The following is a 21,159-nucleotide window of genomic DNA, read 5'->3' on the forward strand; positions in this document are numbered from 1 at the left end:
ATGTGGGTGTGCACCTATGGGAATCCTTGCAGGCCAGTGCGCTGAGGGCAACGGATGCCCCGCAGGGGGATGGGAACATCCACTGTGTGTGCCAGTGTGAATCTGCTTTGCGTTCGGATGTAATTCACAAATGGGTTTCCATCATTTCTTGCTGTGCCTTATCTATGAATATTCAATTAAGTTATTTGCCCAGCAATCAGAATTTGCTCCCGGCGCAGAAGGCCTGACAACCACCACCTGGTCTGGAACCTTCTGCAATCCTAAAGAAGCGCAGCGGTTTGGCCCAATCCTCAGTTCCATCAGCTGGGATGTCTGGAGTTAAAAGATGCCTCATTTAGTTAATCAAAACCCATTGATTACCAATGGCATCTGTGGGTAAGGAATTATCAGTCAATGCTCAGTGTGTGATCAGGGCTGGGGATGAGTCTGGGATCTAGAATGAAGAACAAAGCTGTATTCTGGGTGAAGAGATCCAGGAAGAACTCTTGTTCCAGATTTTTCTAGGTTGACCTCAACTCCTGTCCAGCTGACTCCCTGCCTGACGGTGTGCACAGAGGATAACTCAGACAAATGAGACACTCGGTAGGTGGCCTTTGCGGAAACACCTGGGGAAATGATGGGTGTGGACTGGGAGGGCACAGCTAAGGTCACGGGGAGTCCAGTTTCCTGTGATGGTGTGCCCAAGCCCTCTGGGAGTGCGCAAGGCATCTGCCAGCAAACATTTCTTGTGGAGACCTGCCCTGTGCAGAGGCACGGTGCTGGGCACTGTAAGATTAGTGCGTTGGGGAAAGGACTCACAGAACTATGCATTTTAGCCTGGCAGGCTCCCCACACCTTAATCATGGCAAAGCACATGGTAAGCTGTATCCACCCTCACCCCCCCAACACACTGTGAACTTTCCCTGCCTTACTCAGTGGGAATAAGGGACTCCTGTTGGCTTTGGGCTTTCTGGATGGAGCCAAAATACAGAAGAGGGGCCCCACCCAGACCCTGGCAAGCAGCATACAGGCCACTTGCCCTACCCACCTCCCTACCTGCCTCCCCGGCGCCACTGGCCACATGGTTGCTGTTGGGCAGGATGACCTCACTTCCTATGTCGGGGCTCCCGGCGCTGGGGGGCCCATCCAGGTGGGGTGGCGAAACTGCCTTGGAGGTGCTAGGCCTGGGCTGCTCGGGGGAGCTCCGAGCCAACCTCGCCTCCTTCCCCTCCTCGGACTCCATCTTGATCATCTTCCTGGTGCACTGGGTCTGAATGCTCTTCCTCTTCTGGACTGTGGTTGTATTGGAGACCTCCTGCACAGAGGGAGTCACAAAGCCAGGTCAGGTGCCTCCAGGGGTGAGTGGGCACAGCCTGCCCTGGGTGCCAGGGGCTTGTGGCCGCCCTTTTGCTCCTGCTGTCCCCTCTCCTCTGCTCTCAGCCATGCAGATCATGCCTATCGTCAGACAGGAAGCCTTCCCAAGCTGGTACCATCTGCTGTCTACCAGTCTCTGCTGGCCTCTGACAGCCCTGAGTGTCTCAGCGCCCCTGCTGTGCTGGGAGTGGCCCATGCTTACAGGGAGCTCCCTGACCAGACAGCCAGCAACAGGGGACAGCACAGAGCGGGTGCTGAGCGAACACTTCCCCGCGAAGAGCTGATCTGATGAAGGCCTGGATTCCCCCCTGGCACCACCTCACTTTCTTGGTGGAATCCAGGCCTTCAGGAGGGGAGGCTGGGGCTGGGGAGAACCTTACCTCTCTGTTGGAAGGGTCTCTGATGGAGAAGACATGCACTGGCACAGGGTATGCCCCGGGGACTGACTGTACCACAGCCACAGGTTGGGCTTCAGCCAGCCCCAGGGCCTGGGCCTGGGCCTTCACTCTCTCTGCCTCCTCAGGCTGCAAAGTTGGGAAAATTGGGTCAGAAGTGACAAGGCAGCAGCCCCAGGGCCAGGTACCCCAGACCTGTGGTTGGCCCAATCCCTGGGGCTCACCCCCTCACAGGTTCAGGCTCCCTGACTCAAAGCTCCGAGCTCACTGGGGACAAGAAGTCCTTCAAACTCTCTATCACATCATCTCCTTCAAAGAAAAAAAAAAATTGTAGAGACAGGGTCTCACTCTGTTGCCCAGGCTGGTCTTGAACTCCTGGGCTTGAGCAATTCTCTAGTCTCAGCCTCCCAAAGTGCTGGGATTACAGGCATGAGCCACCACACCTGACATCACCTCCTTCCAACTCTGAGTTACTGGAGCCTGGGGACTGCTTTGCTTCTTGTGTGTTGCAACAGGGCTTGAAGGTACCCCAGGAATCACAATGCCCAACTCAGGGCATGCTCAATAACTGGTCCAGCTTACACACACACCTCCAGGGACACACCTCACTACTGGCAAAAGCAGCTCCTGTAACAGTGAGAAAATCCTCCCACTGAGCTGAAACCGGCCTCCCTCGGACCTTACCTCTGCCTCTCAGTCTTAACTCTACCTGGGTCAGCTACTACACAAGTTGGATGAATTGCTTAAAACTCTTTGGGCCTCTGTCCCGCTCTGTTAAATAGGAATAGTAACATCTATCTCATATGGTAATGTGGATGAAATGTGTTAATACAAGTAAAATATGAAATACCTGGCACTTAGAAAATGCCATTGATAATGTTAAACTGATAATGCCAGGCACGCACATGCTGAGTGCTTCATGTACCTATCTCCAAATGAAATAGAGGCAGTTCCTTAAAAAATTAAATGTAGAATTACCATACAACCCAGCCATTCTACCCCAGGTATGCACCCAAAAGAAGGGAAAACAGATATTTAAATAAAAGCTTGCATGTGAATGTTCAGAGCAGCACTATTCACAATAGCCAAAAGGTAGAACAAACTAAATATCCATCAAGTGATGAGTGAATAAACAAAATGTGGTACAGCCATGTGATGGAATATTATTCAGCCATAAAAAGGAATGGCATACTGACATACACAACATGGATGAGCCTTGAACATATTACGTTCAATGAAAGAAGTCAGCTGGGCATGGTGGCTCATGCCTGTAATCTCAGCACTTTGGGTGGCCGAGGTGGTGGATCATTTGAGGCCAGGAGTTCCAGACCAGCCTGGCCAACATGGTGAAACCCCATCTCTACTAAAAACACAAAAATCAGCTGGGCATGGCCGTGCACACCTGTAGTCTCAGCTAGCTGGGAGGCTGAGGCATGAGAATTGCTGAGCCCAGGAGATGGACATTCCAGTGAGCTGAGATTGTGCTACTGTACTCCAACCTGAGGGACAGAGTGAGACTCTGTCTCAAACAATAATAAAATGATAATAATAAACTAATTTTTTTTTTAAAAAAAGAAGCCAGACACAAAATATACATTGAATAATCCATTTACATGCAATGTCCAGCGTTGCTAAATCCATAGACACAGAAAGCAGACTGATGGCTGCCAGGAGATGGGGGAGGGAGAAATGGCACTGACTGCTTCATGGGTGAGGGGTTTCCTTTTGGGGTGATAAAAATATTCTGGGGCCAGATAGGTGGCAAGGCCTGTGCAAGATAATGAAAGTACAGGAGACTGAGGTGGGGGAATCACCTGAACCTCCCACCTGGGTGGCCTAGCAAGACCTCATCTCTGAAAATTAAAAAAAAAAAAAAAAAAATCTTAATCATTTGAGCTGGAGCTGCAAAGAAAAAAAATAAAAAATTTTTAAAAAGGTTATGAATGTAATAACACTAAATTTCATACTTCAAGAGAGTTAAAATGGTGAATTTTATGTGAATTTTATTGCCATAAAAATTAGAGTTAAAAAAAAAGTGGGTACCATACTATGACTATTGCCAATCTTCAGAGAAGGAAACGGAGTCAGAGAGAGGTGAAGTGATTTCCTAAGGTTATACAGCTCGGGAACCCTGGCCTGGCTTGAATCCAGTGGTTTGGTTTTGTTGATTTCTTTTTTTTTATGACAGAGTCTCACTCTGTTGCCCAGGCTATAGTGCAGTGGCATGATCTCGGCTCACTGTAACCTCCGCTTTCTGGGTTCAAGCCATTCTCCTGCCTCAGCCTCCCAAGTAGCTGGGATTATAGGCCCATACCTCCATGCTCAATAATTTTTGTATTTTTAGTAGAGATGGGGTTTCATCATATTGGCCCGGCTGGTCTCGAACTCCTGACCTCAGGTAATCCATCTGCCTCAGCCTCCCAAAGTGTTGGGATTGCAGGTGTGAGCCACCGTGCCCAGCCAAATCCAGTGTCTTGAAATGGAGGCCTCTTCCTGCCCCACGTGCTCTTCATTTTCTTTACTTGCCGAGTCTTTTACGTCCCTCCCCACCATCTTTCTGTCTTATGTGAAAATGAAGCATTCATTGGACTCATTGTTGAAAATGAATGGCAGAGATATGCCTTCCTCATGGGGACAAGCTCTGTCTCTCCTGTGTGGGCCTTCTGAGAACCGCCCGGGGAAGCTGAGGCTGGGTGAGGAGGCTCATCACAGAGGCTGTAGGGTGTGGGAGTGAAGGCAGGGGTGGCTCCAGCACAGTGCTGGCTCGGGGGTGTGCCAGGTACCAGAACCCCATGGCAGGTCCTTTTTGTGGGCTCCCACACCATTGGCCATGATGGACTGACGTCCTTCCCTTCTCCCTTCCTTCCTTTCTTTTTCTCAACATCTTTAAAAAGAAGGAGAATGGTCTCTGGATTAGGGAGTGTGAGCCTGAGTCTGGGGAAGGGGAGAGAAACAGATGATCTGCCAGGATCTGTCTCTGCCAGGCCTCTAGGAAAGTCTACAGTCACTCTTAAGGCCAGTGTTTTTCAAACTGCAGCTTCTGACCCATTTGTGGATCCAACCATGAATGCAATTTAGTGGGTCATGACCAACGTTTTTGTATCAAAATTAATAGTATAGAATAGAAATTATCAGGGTACATCCCATGTAACAACTGTAACTTATTTTGTAAAATTTCTCTCTTTTTTTTTAAAGGCAGAGTCTCGCTCTTGTCACCCAGGCTAGAGGACAGCGGTACAATCTTGGCTCACTGCAACCACCGCCTCCTGGATTCAAGCGATTCTCCTGCTTCAGCCTTCTGAGTAGCTGGGATTACAGGTGCGTGCCACCGTGCCTAGATAATTTTTCTATTTTTAGTAGAGACAGGGTTTCATCATGTTGGCCGGGCTGGTCTCGAACTCCTGACCTCAGGCGATCAGCTTCTCAGCCTCCCAAAGTGCTAGGATTACAGGCGTGAGCCACTGTGGCCGGCCTATTTCATAAAACTTCTGCTTCAGCTACAGGTATGTATGCACATATGTATATACTGTAAGTTAAGATGTAAAAAATATATATAATTTTAAATAGAGGATAGTGGTCAAAAAAGTTTAACCCACCTCACACACATTAGAATGACTTATTTAAGAAAAAAAAAAAAAAAAGACAATTTAACAAATGTTAGCCAGGCGGTAGAGAAGTCAAAACCTTTACATAGTGCTCGTACAAATGTCAAATGGTGCAATAAAAAAAATGGAAAGCAGCATGGTGATTGTCCCCAGGAAAATTAAAAATAGAATTACTATATGCTCTAGCAATTCCACTTCTGAGTAAACATACAAAATAACTGAAAGCAAGGTCTCGAGATATTTGTACACCCGTGTTCATAGTATAATATTCACAATAGCCAATGAATGGAAACCACCCAAATGTCCATCAATAATGAGTGGATCAACAGAATGTGGAATATACACATAATGGAATATTATCATTCAGCTTTAAAAAGAAAGGAAACTGGCCGGGCGCGGTGGCTCACACCTGTAATCCCAGCACTGTGGGAAGCCAAGGTGGGCGATCACGAGGTCAGGAGTTTGAGACCAGCCTGACCAACATGGTGAAACCCTGTCTCTGCTAAAAATACGAAACAATTAGCCAGGCATAGTGGCATGTGCCTGCAATCTCAGTCACTCAAGTGGCTGAGGCAGGAGCATCGCTTGAACCTAGAAGGCAGAGGTTGCAGTGAGCTGAGATCATGCCACTGCACTCCAGCCTGGGCATCAGAGCAAGACTCAAAAAAAAAAAAAAAAGGAAGGAGGAAATTCTGACACACACTACATGGATGTACCTTGAGAACATTGTGTTAAGTAAAATTAGCCAGTCACAAAAGGACAAATACTGAGTGATCCCATTTCTGGGGGGTACCTAGAGTACTGAAAATCATAGAGACAGAAAGTAGACAAGAGTCACCAGAGCTGAGGGGAGGCAGCCTCGGGGAGGCAGCCTGGGGAGTGACTTTTTTATGTGGACAGAGTTTCAGCTTGGGAGGATGAAAATCGTTCTGGAACAGGTGGTGGTGAGGGCTGCCCAGCAGTGTGAATATACTCAGTGCTACAGGACTGTACGCTCAGTGTACACTCAACTGAACATTTTGAAAGGGTCAAGATGATGTATTTTATGTTATATGTATTTTAGCACAATTAAACTTTTTTTAAAAAGGAGTTTAAAAGTTCCTTCTCTATCCTTCTGGGATCTGGCTGTGCAAACTACTGGTATGTAAAAGACCCTCTTCCAGACAGGCCACAAACTCCCCGAAAGCCAGGCTGGCCGCCTCTCTGCCTCTGTCCCAACCTCCCTGACACCCCCTCCATCCACCTTAATAAAACAGGGAACACACCAGAGGGCTCAGTAGAGGGGGGAAAAAAATCATAATAACTGATTTATAATTTTTATAGCTTTAAAATAATAAATTTATTTTTTTCCATTAAAGTGTTATAACATGATTACAAAAGGCCTATGAGAAACAGAGGAGGGAAGGCACCGACCTGCAGCCACCCCGCTCAAACAATCCTAGTGAAGCCTGCTGAGCTTTCTTCATCTCCTCCAGGCATATAGTTGCAATGAAACAAACCAGCAGTTTCGAGAGGGATGAGCACTGAAGCTAGATACGCAATTCCTGCCTTCTAAGGCAGAAACACGGGCCCAAGAGCTGCTGCTTCTGTCCCGGCATGGCCGATGGAGCCACTTTCCCTTGGGACGGCCATCGGTGCCTGCCTCACCTGTCCTTGCACTCACACTGTGTCCCCCACTCAGCTCCACCACCATCCCCAGGCAAGGACTGAAGCCAGAGGCTTTGCCAAGAGAGCAACCCTCTGGCAGTCCAAGTTCAAACTGCTTCATAGCTGATGGTGAGAGGCCATGTCTATTCTGCTTTTATTAAGACGAAGACCCAAAATACCTTGACCTTCACACAAGACAGTGCAGGTTCTCTTGCTATTCGTTCACCAATGACTAGCACCTGGAAGACAGCTGAGACCAAGGGCACTTCCCTATTATTATTTGGATTCTGTATCTTTGTTTTTTGAGTCAGGGTCTCACTCTGTCGCCCAGGCTGCAGTGTAGTGGTGTGATCACGGCTCACTGCAACCTCCAACTCCCTGGGCTCAGGTGATCCTCCCACTTCAGCCTCCTGAGTACCTGGGATTATAGTCACGTGCCACCACACCTGGCTGATTTTTATACTTTTCGTAGAAACGGGGTCTCACCGTGTTGCCCAGGCTGGTCTCAAATTCCTGGGCTCAAGCCATCTGCCCACCTCAGTGTCCCAAGATCCTGGGTTTACAGGCGTGAGCCACTGCACTCGGCCTTCTTACTTCATATGATTTGCTTGTGAACATTAATCATTGCAGCATTGTGTGTAATAGCAACACAACCTAAATATGCAGCAACAAGGAACTGGCTACATAAAACCTGCCATATCCATGCAACAGTCCATTACGCCACTGCAAAAAGGTATCAGGAAGCTCCCTACCTTAGGATAAGAATTCTGGTACGATACCATGTGTATATAGTATTATGTGAATTTTGCAAAACATACAATGCAAAAGGCAAATATCTATAATGACATTTGCTTGTAACTACATAAATTCTGGAAGGATATATAAGAAATAAAAAAAGAGGCGGGACATGGTGGCTCATGCCTGTAATCCCAGCACTTCTGGGAGGCTGAGGTGGGTAGATCACTGGAGACCAGGCATTGGAGACTAGCCTGGCCAACATAGCAAAACCCATCTCTACTAAAAATGTAAAAAAACAGCTGGGCATGTAGGTGCACACCTCTAATCCCAGCTACTCAGGAGGCTGAGTCATGAGAATCGCAGGCAGAGGCTGAAGTGAGCCAAGATTGTGTCACTGCACTCCAGCCTGGGCAACAGAGTGAGACTCTGTCTCAACAGAAATTTTTAAAATCTAGGTATTTAGGTATGTGAACTGGGGGCTAGAGTGGGAATAAGACACTACTGATCACTTCCTATGTTTTTATTTCTGACTATGTGAATGTATTACCTATATAAATATTTTTTAAAGTCCTCTTTTTACTTTTGAAGTTGTGTATATAGGAGTGCAGTACCCAAGGCAGTTAAGAGTCAGCTTTTAGTCCTGCCCCTAACTTGCTGCATGTAGTCTTGGGTAAGTAACATCCCCATTCTGGGACTTAGCTTCATCCTCTGTAAAAAAAAAAGCAGGGTTAAACTCCATGCTCTTGCCTAGCTCTAAAACTCGCAGACTCTAAGTCCTGTCCCTTCCAGGAAGCCTCTTGATTACCTCAACCTACAGCACTCTCTCTCTCTCCTACGGGTTACGCCATGGCAAAAGCCAGGTCCCTACCCGCCCCCCCACCAGAAGACCTGCAGTTCATGAAGGACTGGCCGGCCAGTCCCGGGCCAGATCCTTGATGGGTCGGGCACGCTTAAACCTGAGTGACCAGGTTGGGGAAGAGACCAGATGCCAGGTCCAGGAAGGAACCGAGGATGCTTATTCTGGTGGAGAGGAGCCATACTTGTGAGTGACGAAGGGGACAAGTCAAAGGGACACCATGCATTTCCACCCAGAGAAGCACTTTCTAAGTCAGAGCAGTCCAGAGTTGGGAGCAGCTGCCTCTACAATGAGCAAGCTTCCTGTCCCTGGAGATAGGTGCATGAAAGCTGGACAGCCACAGGTCAGAAGTGCTGCAGAGGGAATGCCAGCATTAGATGGGGCATGGGCACCTTCCAGCCCTGAGATACTCTGTTGTTACATGAATGGTGGTTCTGGAATCACACCAGCAGAACCAGGCAACTGGGACTGCGATCTGACTCCCGGCACCACTCCCCATTCCTTTCCAAGAACCTCATGCAGGGGAAGAGCGGGGGAAGGCTCACCTATGCTGACTCCAAGAGAAGGCTCAGACACTGCGGGGGAGGGTCGCAGGAGGGGAGAAGACATCTGTAACAACCTCAGGGCTGCTGGCCCTTTATCTAACCATACATCTAACAACCCTAGTTTCTTATGGCTGGAAGGTACCCACATGCCATCTAATGCTGGAATTTCCTTTGCAGCAGCCCTGACCTGTGGCCGTCTGTCTACCCCGCATCTAACCCCCACTGAACCTGGCTCATGACCCATCAAGAGCAGCTATGGCATTTAGGAGCCTAGAGCCAGCCAGCCAGCCAGCCAACCCTTCCTTCACTGCTGTCCCTCACTCATACACTATCCCTGCAGACACAGGGACAGGAGACTCACAACCTGCCTGATCTGCTGGGCCCCACCACCTCCCCTTCCGATCTCAAACCCATCTCACCAGGTCAACATCAATAGGGTCCTTGGGAGTGCTGGCAGCCTCTGGCCTGGCTTTCTTGGATACAGCTGCATCTGTAGAACACAGAGAAGGTCACAGGCAGGTCAAGAATATCCTGACCTGGGACAGTGATAGAGAGGAGGTTCCTGTTGCTTTTCCTGGATACCTATATTCCAGGGCATCCCACAGCACTGGACAACTGCCTGGGGATACAGCTGGAAGGAGAGCTCTCTCAACTGCAGTGGGCAGGAACCCAGCCAGAAGGGAAAGAGAGATGGCATTAGAGGGCTTGCTTTTGGCTCCAAACCCCAAATACACCCCTCTCCATCTCTGGGCCCACCAGCAAGGCTAAGTGTGTGCAGTCACAAAGCCAGCGTTACCCACCAACTCTCTGCATACCGTGAGACTTCCATGATCTTCCTTATCTGCAGGCTGGTTTTTGTTCATCTGAATCTCTTTTGCTTCGGAATAAAATAACCCTTCTTTCTGCCACTGCCCGGTTGTAACACCCAAGGCAAGCTGTGTAAACTCTGTGGGGTCATTTCCTTGATATGGGTAACACTCACTGCCTAGGTGGAGAAGGCACAGGTCTAGGCCCTCTAGGAGTACCCTTTATGACCCATGTCCAGCTCCAGGAGAAGTAAGCTCTCTGTCACTGGCAGCTGCTTAGATGCCTTCAGATTCCGTAGCCTCCCTACCCTTTCCCAATAAGTACATCCTATACCAGCTGCTCAGAACTCACGTTCCAGCTTAGAGATTTGGTCAGAGTCCCCGGAGACCCTCTTGTGTACTCCCATCACCCCTTATTTTGAAAGCCCCCCTGCTCCAGCTAATACCGAGCCGCTACAATTTCCGGATTTGGATTGCAAACTGAGCACTGTTTCATTCTCCAGCTCTGTGATGTCCCTCTGGCTCCTTGAGATCAGGAAATGGTCTGTGTCTCCCTACCTCTCAAGTGCCCAACACTAGGCAGGGTGTACAGAGGTTGGAAGACAGCAGGTCATCCTGCAGACAAGGGATCCCCTCCACTGAGCCACTGTATGGTTTTGGGTAGGCACCCGACCATCCCCAGGAGGTTTTCTTAGCCCACTTCTGCTCTAATCCCGGGTCCCAATTGATTTCTCTGTTCCAAGACAAGGGGCCTAAGAGAGCCTCCTGAAGTGGTTGGTCCCTCTGGCGCCAAAATGATACTAGGTCTGATTCTCAGCTTTGCAGTTTTTCAACTTTCACATGTTCCCCATGAGTCATCGCTTGGTCAATCCATAAAGCCTCGTAAATTAGTAAAACCTGTCCCTTCTGTGTGGCTGCAGCCCTTTTCAAAGCCTCATCACCCTCTATCCTGTACTCTGGAACCTAAGAGCATATCAAACCCCAGAGACTGAATAAAAACCCAGTTTCCATTTCCGCTAAATGGAGATGATCTCTTCTGACTCGCCTTCCTCAGGGTGCAGCATTGAGGCACAGGCCACCCAGGAAGGTGGCTGGCTTGCTTACCTGTCCCCTGGGTGATGCAAGAGATGAGGTCCTGCAGGCGCACCTTGAACTCGTCGAAGCCATCCGTGCGCACGGCGGCTTGCAGGCTCTGGGGCTCCTCCTGGCGCAGACGGCACAGGGCCTGGCGCAGGAAACCGTGCATGTCCAGCACCTCCTGGTCCGAGGCGTAGCACTTCATCCTCTGCACGAGCGCGCTGCCCGTGCGGATGCGCTGCAGCACAGCGTCCAGGCGGTCCAGCCGGCTGGCCAACTCCTCGTAGTCGCGCTGGTACCGCGCCTCCACCGCCTCCAGCAGCTCGCGCTCCTGCGCCTGCACGTGAGCCACCACCTGGCGCACGCGCGCGCGGATCTGCTCCTCGGTGTCTGCGCGTGCGCGGCCCAGCTGGCCGACGGCCGCGTGCATCTGCGCGTGCGCCGCGCCGAAGGCGCCGTCCTGCTCCTGCAGCGCCTGCGTCATGGCGTCCAGCTCCTCCTGTCGCTGCTGGATCTCCGCGCTGATGTCGCACTTTAGCTCGCTGTGGCCGCTGTCAAGGAGCGCGCAGGAGCAGCACAGCGGCTTGGAACAGCCTCGGCAGTAGATGCTGTGGACACACAAGGTCGGCCTAGGTGAGGACTCTCCTGACTTTTTCCTCTTAAAACGTTCGTTATTAAATTCCTCTTGCAAAATTACCAGACTTTGAATCATGGGATGTTTCTAGGTTCCTGCTTTTCCCAATTCGGTGTTTGTGGTTATGATGATAGTCTCCAAACTACCAATAACACATGAGTATAAAAAATAACTGCAGTAGGCCGGGCATGGTGGCTCACGCCCGTAATCCCAGCACTTTGGAAGGCTGAGACGGGTGGATCACGAGGTCAGGTTAGCCAGCAAGAATCCTGGCTAACATGGTGAAACCCTGTCTCCACTAAAAAAAAAAAAAAATTAGCCGGGTATGGTGGAGCATGCCTGGAGCCCCAGCTACTGGGGGGCAGGGGGTTTAGGCAGGAGAATCGAGAGAGGTGGAGGTTGCAGTGAGCTGAGATCACGCCACTGCACTTCAGCCTGGCGACAAATCGAGACTCCATCTCAAAAAAAAAAAAAAAGTTACTACAGTAACAATTTCAAAATCTGGAAAACAATACAAAGATATATGAAAAGAAAATAGTCTCTTTCCACCACTTCTGAATTTCCCTTCCCCACCATGGAGGTGCCAGGTGAGCATCGTGGGGTGCACCCTTCCACACCTCTTTCATTGAAACCACCTTACGTAAATGCCAGGCTGGGCTGCTTTCCTGCAGGATGGCACAGACTCGACGCATGTCAGGCAGGCCACTTAACCGCTGCAAGAGCCCCTTGGGTGAAAATTATTGTTATCTACATTTCCCAGAAGAAGAAACAGAACGTGTTAAATGATGGACCCAGATATCTACAACAATTTGGGGGGTTGATGTTTGTTCAAAAGAAGGAAGGAAGGAAGGAGAGGGAGGAGAGAGGGAGGGAAATCAAGTCATATACTTTGTAACTTCCTCCTTTCACCAAACTGTCACTCAGAACATTCCTCCAGGTCCATAGGCACAGATCTGATGTATTCTCTCTTTTTTTTTTTTTTTCCCCCGAGACGGAGTTTTTGCTTTTGTTACCCAGGCTGGAATGCAATGGCGCGATCTCGGCTCACCGCAACCTCCGCCCCCTGGGTTCAGGCAGTTCTCCTGCCTCAGCCTCCTGTGTAGCTGGGATTACAGGCACGTGCCACCATGCCCAGCTAATTTTTTGTATTTTTAGTAGAGACGGGGTTTCACCATGTCGACCAGGATGGTCTCGATCTCTTGACCTCGTGATCCACCCGCCTCGGCCTCCCAAAGTGCTGGGATTACAGGCGTGAGCCACCGCGCCCGGCCTGCTGTATTCTCTTTAATAGCTCTGGTATATCTCATATGGGCCACAACTGATTCAGTCATTCTCGTTTTGCCGGCATTCAGGTGATTTCCTGTTTGTGCATTTTTTCCCTTTCCTTTTCCTTTCCTGTTTTTTCTTTTGGTGCCAATATGGACAACACTTTAGTAACATCCGAGTTATATAGCCTAATCACGGACGCTTTTGTTTCTATGAAATAGATTTATAAATATAGGCTTGCTCGATCAAAGAGTTTGTATTTTAATATTTTTATTTAGTTAATATATTTTAGCTAGTGGATACTTCCATAGCATTTATTGTGTGTCAGATACTGTTGTAAGCATTTGGCAAATATTAACTCATTCAGTCCTCCTGACAATCCAGTGAAATAGGTACCATTATTCCCATTTTAAAGATGGGAAAACTGGTGCAAGAGGCAAAATAATTTGTCCAAGGTCACACAATTAGTTAGTGGTAGAGTCTAGATGCAAACTCTAGTAGGCAGAATAGTGGCCTCTAAAGATGTCCACATCCAAATTCCTGAGACCTGTGAATAGGTCACCTTACTATGGCAAAAGGGTCTTTGCAGAATGTTATTCAATTAAGGACCTTTAGATAAAGAGATTATTCTAGATTATCTGGAAATAAGGAAAGGGCAGGGAGGTAGATGAACACAGAGGTGGGAGTGTTGTGATGTTGCTGGCTTTGAAGATAGAAAGGGGCCATGCACCAAGAAATGTGGGCAGCCTCTAGAAGCTGGAAAAGGTAAGAAAATATTCTCCCTGACAGCCTCCCAAAGGAACAAAGCCTGCTGACATCTTAATATACCTCAGTGAGACCTGTTTCAGATGTCTGACCTCCAGAACTATAGGAGAAAAAATATATATATATTTATATATATATAAATATATATATGTAAAATATATATATATATATATATATATATATATATATATATATAATTATTATTTTTTTTTTTGACAAAGTCTCAATCTATTGCCAGGCTGGAGTGCAGTGGCACGATCTCGGCTCACTGCAACCTCTGACTCCTGGGTTCAAGCGATTCTCCTGCCTCAGCCTCCCAAGAAGCTGGGACTACAGGAACATGCCACCACACCCAGCTAATTTTTGTTATTTTTAGCAGAGATGGGATTTCACCATGTTGACCAGGATGGTCTTGATCTCTTGACCTCATGATCTGCCTACCTCAGCCTCCCAAAGTGCTGGGATTACAGGCGTGAGCCACCTCACCCGACCTATATTGTTTCAAGCCCCTAAATTTGTGGTAATTTGTTACAGCAGCAGTAGAAAACTATATAAAAACCCAGGCAGTCTGGCTCAGTGTCCATGTTCCTAACTATTACAAGGCTGCCTCTTCAAATATTACCAGGGAAAATATGATTTCCCCAGAAATATTGCTGTAATTTACCCCCACCAGCAGTGATAAGAATAAGTCTTGGTGGCATAAGCCTGTAATCCCAGCTGCTCGAGAGGCTGAGGTGGGAGAATCACTTGAACCCAGGAGTTGGAGGTTGCAGTAAGCCAAGATCGCACCACTGTACTCCAGCCTGGGCAACAGACTCCATCTCAAAAAAAAAAAAAAAAAAAAAAAAAGTCAGCCCACCTGAGGCCAGAAAGAAGAGTTTCATCAGGGGCCACATTGAGATCAACTTGTTCTGAAACCTCCAACAGAGAGCCTGCTGGCCAGCCAGATTTATACAGAGTGCTCATCAATGCTACACTTAATTAGAAATACTAAGCAATTATGAAAATAACTAATAACTCTGCAGAAGGCAGTTTGGCCATACCCATCAGAATTACAACCGCATTTATCCCAGCTATCCTCTTTCTATGGATCTGCTCGCAGCTCTGTCTCCACACATAACAAGACAATATCCATACAATTCATTCACTGCAGCACAGTCCACAATAGCAAAGAATTAGAAGCCACCCACGATCAGGAGGCAATTAGTTACATAAATTATGATCCACCTATACAATGGAATACTATGTAGCTGTAAGACACTGAGGAAGCTCTTTATATACTGATGAGGAAAATTCTCCATGGAGAAATGAGATTAATAGGAGTACTGGGTTGGGCGCAGTGGCTCATGTGTGTAATCGCAGCACTTTGGGAGGCCAAGGCAGGCCTGAGGTTGGGAGTTTGAGACCAGCCTGATTAACATGGAGAAACCCTGTCTCTACTTAAAATACAAAATTAGCTGGGTCTGGTGGTGCAAGCCTGTAGTCCCAGCTATTTGGGAGGCTGAGGTTGTGGTGAGCCGAGATTGCGCCATTGCACTCCATACTGGTCAACAAAAGCGAAACTCCGTCTCACACACACAAAATAATAATAATAATAATAATGATAATGGGAGTACTGGAAGGATTAAATGAGTTAATATATGGATAAAAGTTGAAAAAATGACTGGCATATGATAAGTGTTCAAGAAATGCTAGTTATTAGTATTATTATGATATATATTTTAAGTTAGAAATCAAGGTGCAGAAATGTGTGTATCAGATGCTACCTTTTGTGTAAGAAGGGGGGAATAAGAATATCTTCATTTTTGATTGTTTTTGAATAAATACATCTTAGAAGGACACACAAATTAATAAAAGTGGCTATGGGATGGGGTGGGATGAGGGCAGAGTGAGACATTTCACTGTATGCCTTTTTAGATTGCTGTTATGTTTGAGCCTTGTGAATGTGTGAATGTATGAATGTATTCCCTCTTTTTGAAATTAAAAAACAGAATACTAATAAGCGTGGGCAATTCTATAAGGTATAGGAATAGGAATAATATTGTAGGTATAGGAATTCATATTACAGGAATACTCATATAGGAAATAATATTATAAGTATAGGAATAAAGGGAGGAGAATGAGAAACCGTTGTCATTTTCTCACTTTGGACCCAAGGGAGACAGGCTGTGTCTCATGTCGGATCCCCTTCCATGGAGACAGGGCTCCAAGCCTGGAAGGGCATACCTCAGGCAGCCTGGCTGGATAGAGAGCAAGACCTTTTGGGTGCCCGTAGCCTCTGCTGGGTCCTATTTCTAAGCTTCTTCTGTCCTGAATGGGGTCTCTCTAGGGAGACTGGCCCCTGCTCCCTCTCGAGATGGAAATGGTTAAATGGGCAGCAGGTGTCTATGAGGCGGCCAGCCTGAATCAGACACCTGGGTCTGAAAGCCCCCAGCCTGCTGGTTAAGACTGAGGTGCAGACCCTGAATCAAAGGGCTGCTACCCAGGGCCAGGAATGACCTTCTTAGCCAAGAGGTTCCTTTACCTTTATTCAGAGGACACTCACTGAGCACCTTCTGTGTGCTCAGCACTTTGGAAAAGGCAGAGGTGAAGTGGGCACCTCCCTGGAAGGGCTTCATGATAAGAACCCAGACTTAACTGTATCTTCAGAAAGGCAAAATAACTATTTGCTTCTGCAACACTCAAAAGAATGAGCAAAAACACCACTGACTTAGTAAGAAACTGCTCAGCAAAGTGGCTAGATTACATAATAATTAAGAAAGGAAAAGAAAGCATAATTATATCTTAGCAGAGCAAATGAAAAGAAATATGGAAAAAATTCCATGGTCCCATTCACAGCAGCAATTTAAACAATTCTACAAAGCCATGGTTGTGTGCCTATAATCCCAGCTACTAGGGAGGCTGAGGTGAGAGGATTGCTTAAACCCAGGAGTTCAAGGCCAGCCTGGGCAACACAGCAAGACCCCCATCTCTAAACAACTTTTTTTTTAATTTAAAAAAAAAAGGTACAAAATACCTAGACATGATCCTAAAAAGAAATATGTAGAAGTGATAAGAAAAAAATGACAAAAACCTAGTAAGTGATAAAGTGTAAAAAATGGAAGACTGTGCGGGGCACGGTGGCTCAAGCCTGTAATCCCAGCACTTTGGGAGGCCGAGGCGGGTGGATCACGAGGTCAAGAGATCGAGACCATCCTGGTCAACATAGTGAAACCCCGTCTCTACTAAAAATACAAAAAGTTAGCTGGGCATAGTGGCGCGTGCCTGTAATCCCAGCTACTCAGGAGGCCGAGACAGGAGAATTGCCTGAGCCCAGGAGGCGGAGGTTGCAGTGAGCCGAGATCGCGCCATTGCACTCCAGCCTGGGTAACAAGAGCAAAACTCCGTCTCAAAAAAAAAAAAAAAATTGGAAGACTGTATGGAGGTCCCAAAAAGAGAGACTAAATATTGTAAGATTATTAATTCTCCTCAAGTTAATAAAAAGCTTTAAGGCAATTTAAATTATTTTTGAAACGTAACCAAAGGATTTTAAATTTCTTTCTTACTTTTTGAGACCAAGTCTCACTCTGTTGCCCAGGCTGGAGTGCAGTGGCGCCATCTTGGCTCACTGCAACCTCTGCCTCCTGGGTTCAAGGGATTCTTGTGCCTCAGCCTCCCAAGTAGCTGGGACTACAGGTGTGAGCCACCATGCCTAGCTAATTTCTTTTGCATTTTTAGTAGAGATGAGGTTTAACCATGTTGGCTAGGCTGGCCTTGAACTCCTGACCTCAGGTGATCTTCCCGGCTCGGCTTCCCAAGTGCTGGGATTACAGGCGTGAGCCACTACATCCAGCTAGGATTCTAAATTTTATATGAAGGAACAAATAGATAAAATAGCTAAGAAAAAAATTTTTTTTAAATTAAATGGAGACAGAGTCTCACCATTTTGCCCAGGCTAGTCTCAAACTCCTGAACTTAAGTGATCCTTCCACCTTGGGCCCCCAAAGTGCTGGGATTTCAGTCCTAAGCCACTATCACCAGCAGGAAAGGATAAAACATTATAGAAATGGCATTAATAAGAGGGTATGGTTCTAGTTCAAGAGTCGAGAAGGATCAGTAGAACAGACCAGATAGACCTGAGGTAGTCCCTGGCATCTGCAGAAATGTAATGTTTTATATAACAAAAAAAGCAACCCAAACGGATGGACATGAAAGGGGTTTTCAACAACTGGAATCAGAGAAATTGGCTAGGGGGGAGGGCAGGGGACAGGAATCGAGTTGGCACCTTGCTTCTGGTCTCAGACCAGATACGCTTCCAATGGATCACAGAGTTCAATGTGAAAAATTACATCACGACGTTTCTGAAAACACAGTTGACTGTTTACTCTCACCATAGTAAAGACATTATAATTACTGAAGAAATGAAAGAAACCATACAATCAAGAGATGCCACTGCCAAAAACATTCAAAACTATGTATTTTTTGGAAAGATATTCATGACTTACTATTTATAAGAAAAGCAAATTAAACAACACTAAGTGTTCATTTTGTTTTAAATGATCAAAGAGATAGCAAAAATGAAAGGAAAAGGTCTAGCGTGAGAGGAGTTACCTCTTTCTCTCATCTCTCCTTTTCACCTATTCAGATTTTCCAGAAGTTTCTATAATCAACTCTAAGTAAAGGAGTTTGGACATCAAATAAGAAGCAATGAGAAACACTCAAGAAACATCCCATCTAGGTATTACAACAAAGCCCTTTCTCTTCTCTGGGATGTACTGTTTCACTTACCCCTTATGACTCTTCAGTGAAATAACCACACTGTTAATTTTTTAAAAATATATTTTATTGCACTTTAGGTTCTGGGGCACACGTGCAGAACATGCGGGATTGTTGCATAGGTCCACACACGGCAATGTCGTTTGCTGCCTCCATCCCCGTCACCTGTATCTGGCATTTCTCCCCATGTTATCCCTCCCCCATTTTTTTTTCCCCAGAGACAGGGTCTTGCTATGTTGCCCAGGCTGGACTCGAATTCCTGGGTTCATGCGATCCTCTCACCTCAGCCTCCTGAGCAGTGTATTTTAATAGAAGCCTCAACATGCTTCCTGGGTTCTCCATCTCCCCATCCTAAAGCTGTCCATGTCTAAACTGCCATGCCAAAAGTGGTATGTGTTAGCTCTTCCAATTTCTAGCTACAAGGCCTTGAGCAAATTACCTTTTCTCTCTGAGTCTTAATCCCCCTACCTGTAGAATGGGAGTAATAATGCTTCCCTCATAGACTGTTACAAGCACAAAGACAGGCTGGTGTATATGAAGGGCTCAGCACAGTGTTCTGCTGGATCATGTCACTCATCCAGCAGGTGGCAGGTACACTGCCACGTGGGTTCCCTGTTTCTCCTGCCATCTTTACGGTGGGGAATGGCACCAACCATTCAGTGGCCACTCCCGGATGCCTCCCTGTCCTCTATGGCTTCAACAATATTTTTAAATTAAGTCTTCTTGATCCTATTTTCATTTACTTAAAAAACATACTGAATACCGGCTGGGCATGGTGGCTCACACCTGTAATCCCGGCACTTTGGGAGGCTGAGGCAGGTGGCTCACCTGAAGTCAGGAATTCATGACCAGCCTGGCCAACATGGGGAAACCCCATCTCTACTAAAAATGCAAAAATTAGCTGGATTCAGTGGTGGGTGCCTATAATCCCAGCTACTCGGGAGGCTGAAATAAGAGAATCACTTGAACCCAGGAGGAGGAGGTTGCAGTGAGCCAAGATCATGCCACTGCACTCCCACCTGGGAGACAGAGCAAGACTCTATCTTGGAAAAAAAACCAACCAACCAAACAAACAAACAAAAAACCTTACTGAGTACCAACTAGGTCCTTACTGAATACCAACTAGGTCCTTACTGAGTACCAACTCGGTCTAGGCATAGGGCCGAGGATGTAAAGATGATTAAGGCAGAATCCTGGCTCCTAGAGCTGCCCTAGCAGTTCCCACTGCTACTGCCTGTGTTCTTGCCTCAGTTATTGCTTATCTCCTTGAGCATGATGCCTTAAGAGGCCTCCCTGCCTCTGGTCCCTCCAGCTCCAATCAGCTTTCCCCAATGTCACCCACATCGTATTTCTAAAATAATGGTTATCTTCATATGCTGAGGTGATGGCCAGTATGCCTGTCAAGTCCAATCCAAATAGAGACATTTTTTAGACATCCTATGTATTCTGTGTTATTAAAGGAGATTTAAATTTTGGAACAAAGTAGATCATTGGTGTAAATTCATTGACTTTCATGACGATGATACAGTATTGTCACTACAATTATATAGTATTGAATATTGACAAACATTAACACAATCTGCATTTACATGCCAGTAAATGTTGCAAGAAATAAGCAGTTTATCACGTAAATACTGATTATCAAGCTATTTTATTTAAATCTGATCTATTTTCAGTAAATGAAATGTCAAGAGATGGAAATACCTAAAATAATCAATTAATTAAAGTCATATATAAGAAAAAAAGATATTTGATGATTAATGTAAAAATTGCACAGCAGGGGGAGGGGTAAAATTTTTTTTTAAATAACATGGCACCTATGAGTTAAGTAACATATGGTGAGAGCAAGCAGCTCTTCTATTCAGTCATGCCAATCTTGAAATACCTCACCAGCTCTCACAGCTCTGGCAGAACATAACCAAATTGCGAAATATGCCACAACAGCAATTTGTTACAAAATCCAAAGAGTAAAGTCAATCATTAAATGTTAATAGAATCTGGTGACACAGAAAACAGGCAGTAACTCCTTATGTGACAGAAATAATTCTGATATTCTCAGGCACTTTTATAAAAATGTGTATCAAGGGAATGTATATGGTAGTTCTAATCGTGGTTACTCATTCACTAGTCATTAAGTAAATAAGTTCCCTCACCCCAGATGGTAGCAGTACTGTTATAGTGCTAAACTGAACACACCTCAAGTCAATAAATTACAAATTGTGATACTGTTGGTAATAGAGCAAGAAAATGAAGGAAGAAAAGGAAGATGTGGGAGAAGGAATTTAAGCAACTGAAATAAAGAGAAATTCGGAAGAAGAAGAGGCAAGAACAATCCCTGGACCGACCAAAGCCCGCCAGCCCCTGCATCCTGCGCCCATCACCTGTGTCCCACTGCCACCATCCTCAAGAGAAAGGCTCAAGGGGATGCTAAAGGAGATAAAGCCAAGGTGAAGGACAAATCACAGAGAAGATCCGCGAGGTTGTCTGCTAAACCTGCTCCTCCAAAGCCAGAGCCCAAGCCAAAAAAGGCCCCTGTAAAGAAGGGAGAGAAGGTACCCAAAGGGAAAAAGGGAAAAGCTGACGCTGGCGAGGAAGGGAATAACCCTGCAGAAAATGGAGATGCCCAAACAGACCGGGCACAGAAAGCCGAAGGTGCTGCAGATGCCAAGTGAAGTGTGTGCAGTTTTGATAACTGTGTACTTCTGGTGACTGTACAG

At 46.6% G+C, this 21,159-nt stretch overlaps 1 protein-coding gene and 1 pseudogene across 16 annotated transcripts in view; one reads left to right on the top strand and one right to left on the bottom strand.

The window, feature by feature from the left end:
• PML (PML nuclear body scaffold) overlaps positions 1-21,159 on the bottom strand; it is a 54,580-nt gene that overhangs the window by 13,728 nt on the left and 19,693 nt on the right. For 7 of the 16 annotated variants that reach the window (XM_074392680.1, XM_039468672.2, XM_010332030.2 and 4 more), the window contains exons 3-6: positions 11,050-11,630; positions 9,559-9,629; positions 1,734-1,877; positions 1,036-1,294 (exon numbers count right to left, since the gene is read on the bottom strand). In XM_074392680.1, coding sequence (XP_074248781.1) covers positions 1,036-1,294; positions 1,734-1,877; positions 9,559-9,629; positions 11,050-11,630 — 1,055 coding nt within the window. The other 9 variants (XM_010332033.2, XM_010332034.3, XM_074392682.1 and 6 more) reach the window with 5 other exon arrangements.
• LOC120363925 (non-histone chromosomal protein HMG-17 pseudogene) lies at positions 20,375-21,155 on the top strand (annotated as a pseudogene).

This window comes from Saimiri boliviensis, chromosome 2, assembly GCF_048565385.1.
Source record: "Saimiri boliviensis isolate mSaiBol1 chromosome 2, mSaiBol1.pri, whole genome shotgun sequence".
Classification (NCBI taxonomy): domain Eukaryota; kingdom Metazoa; phylum Chordata; class Mammalia; order Primates; family Cebidae; genus Saimiri; species Saimiri boliviensis.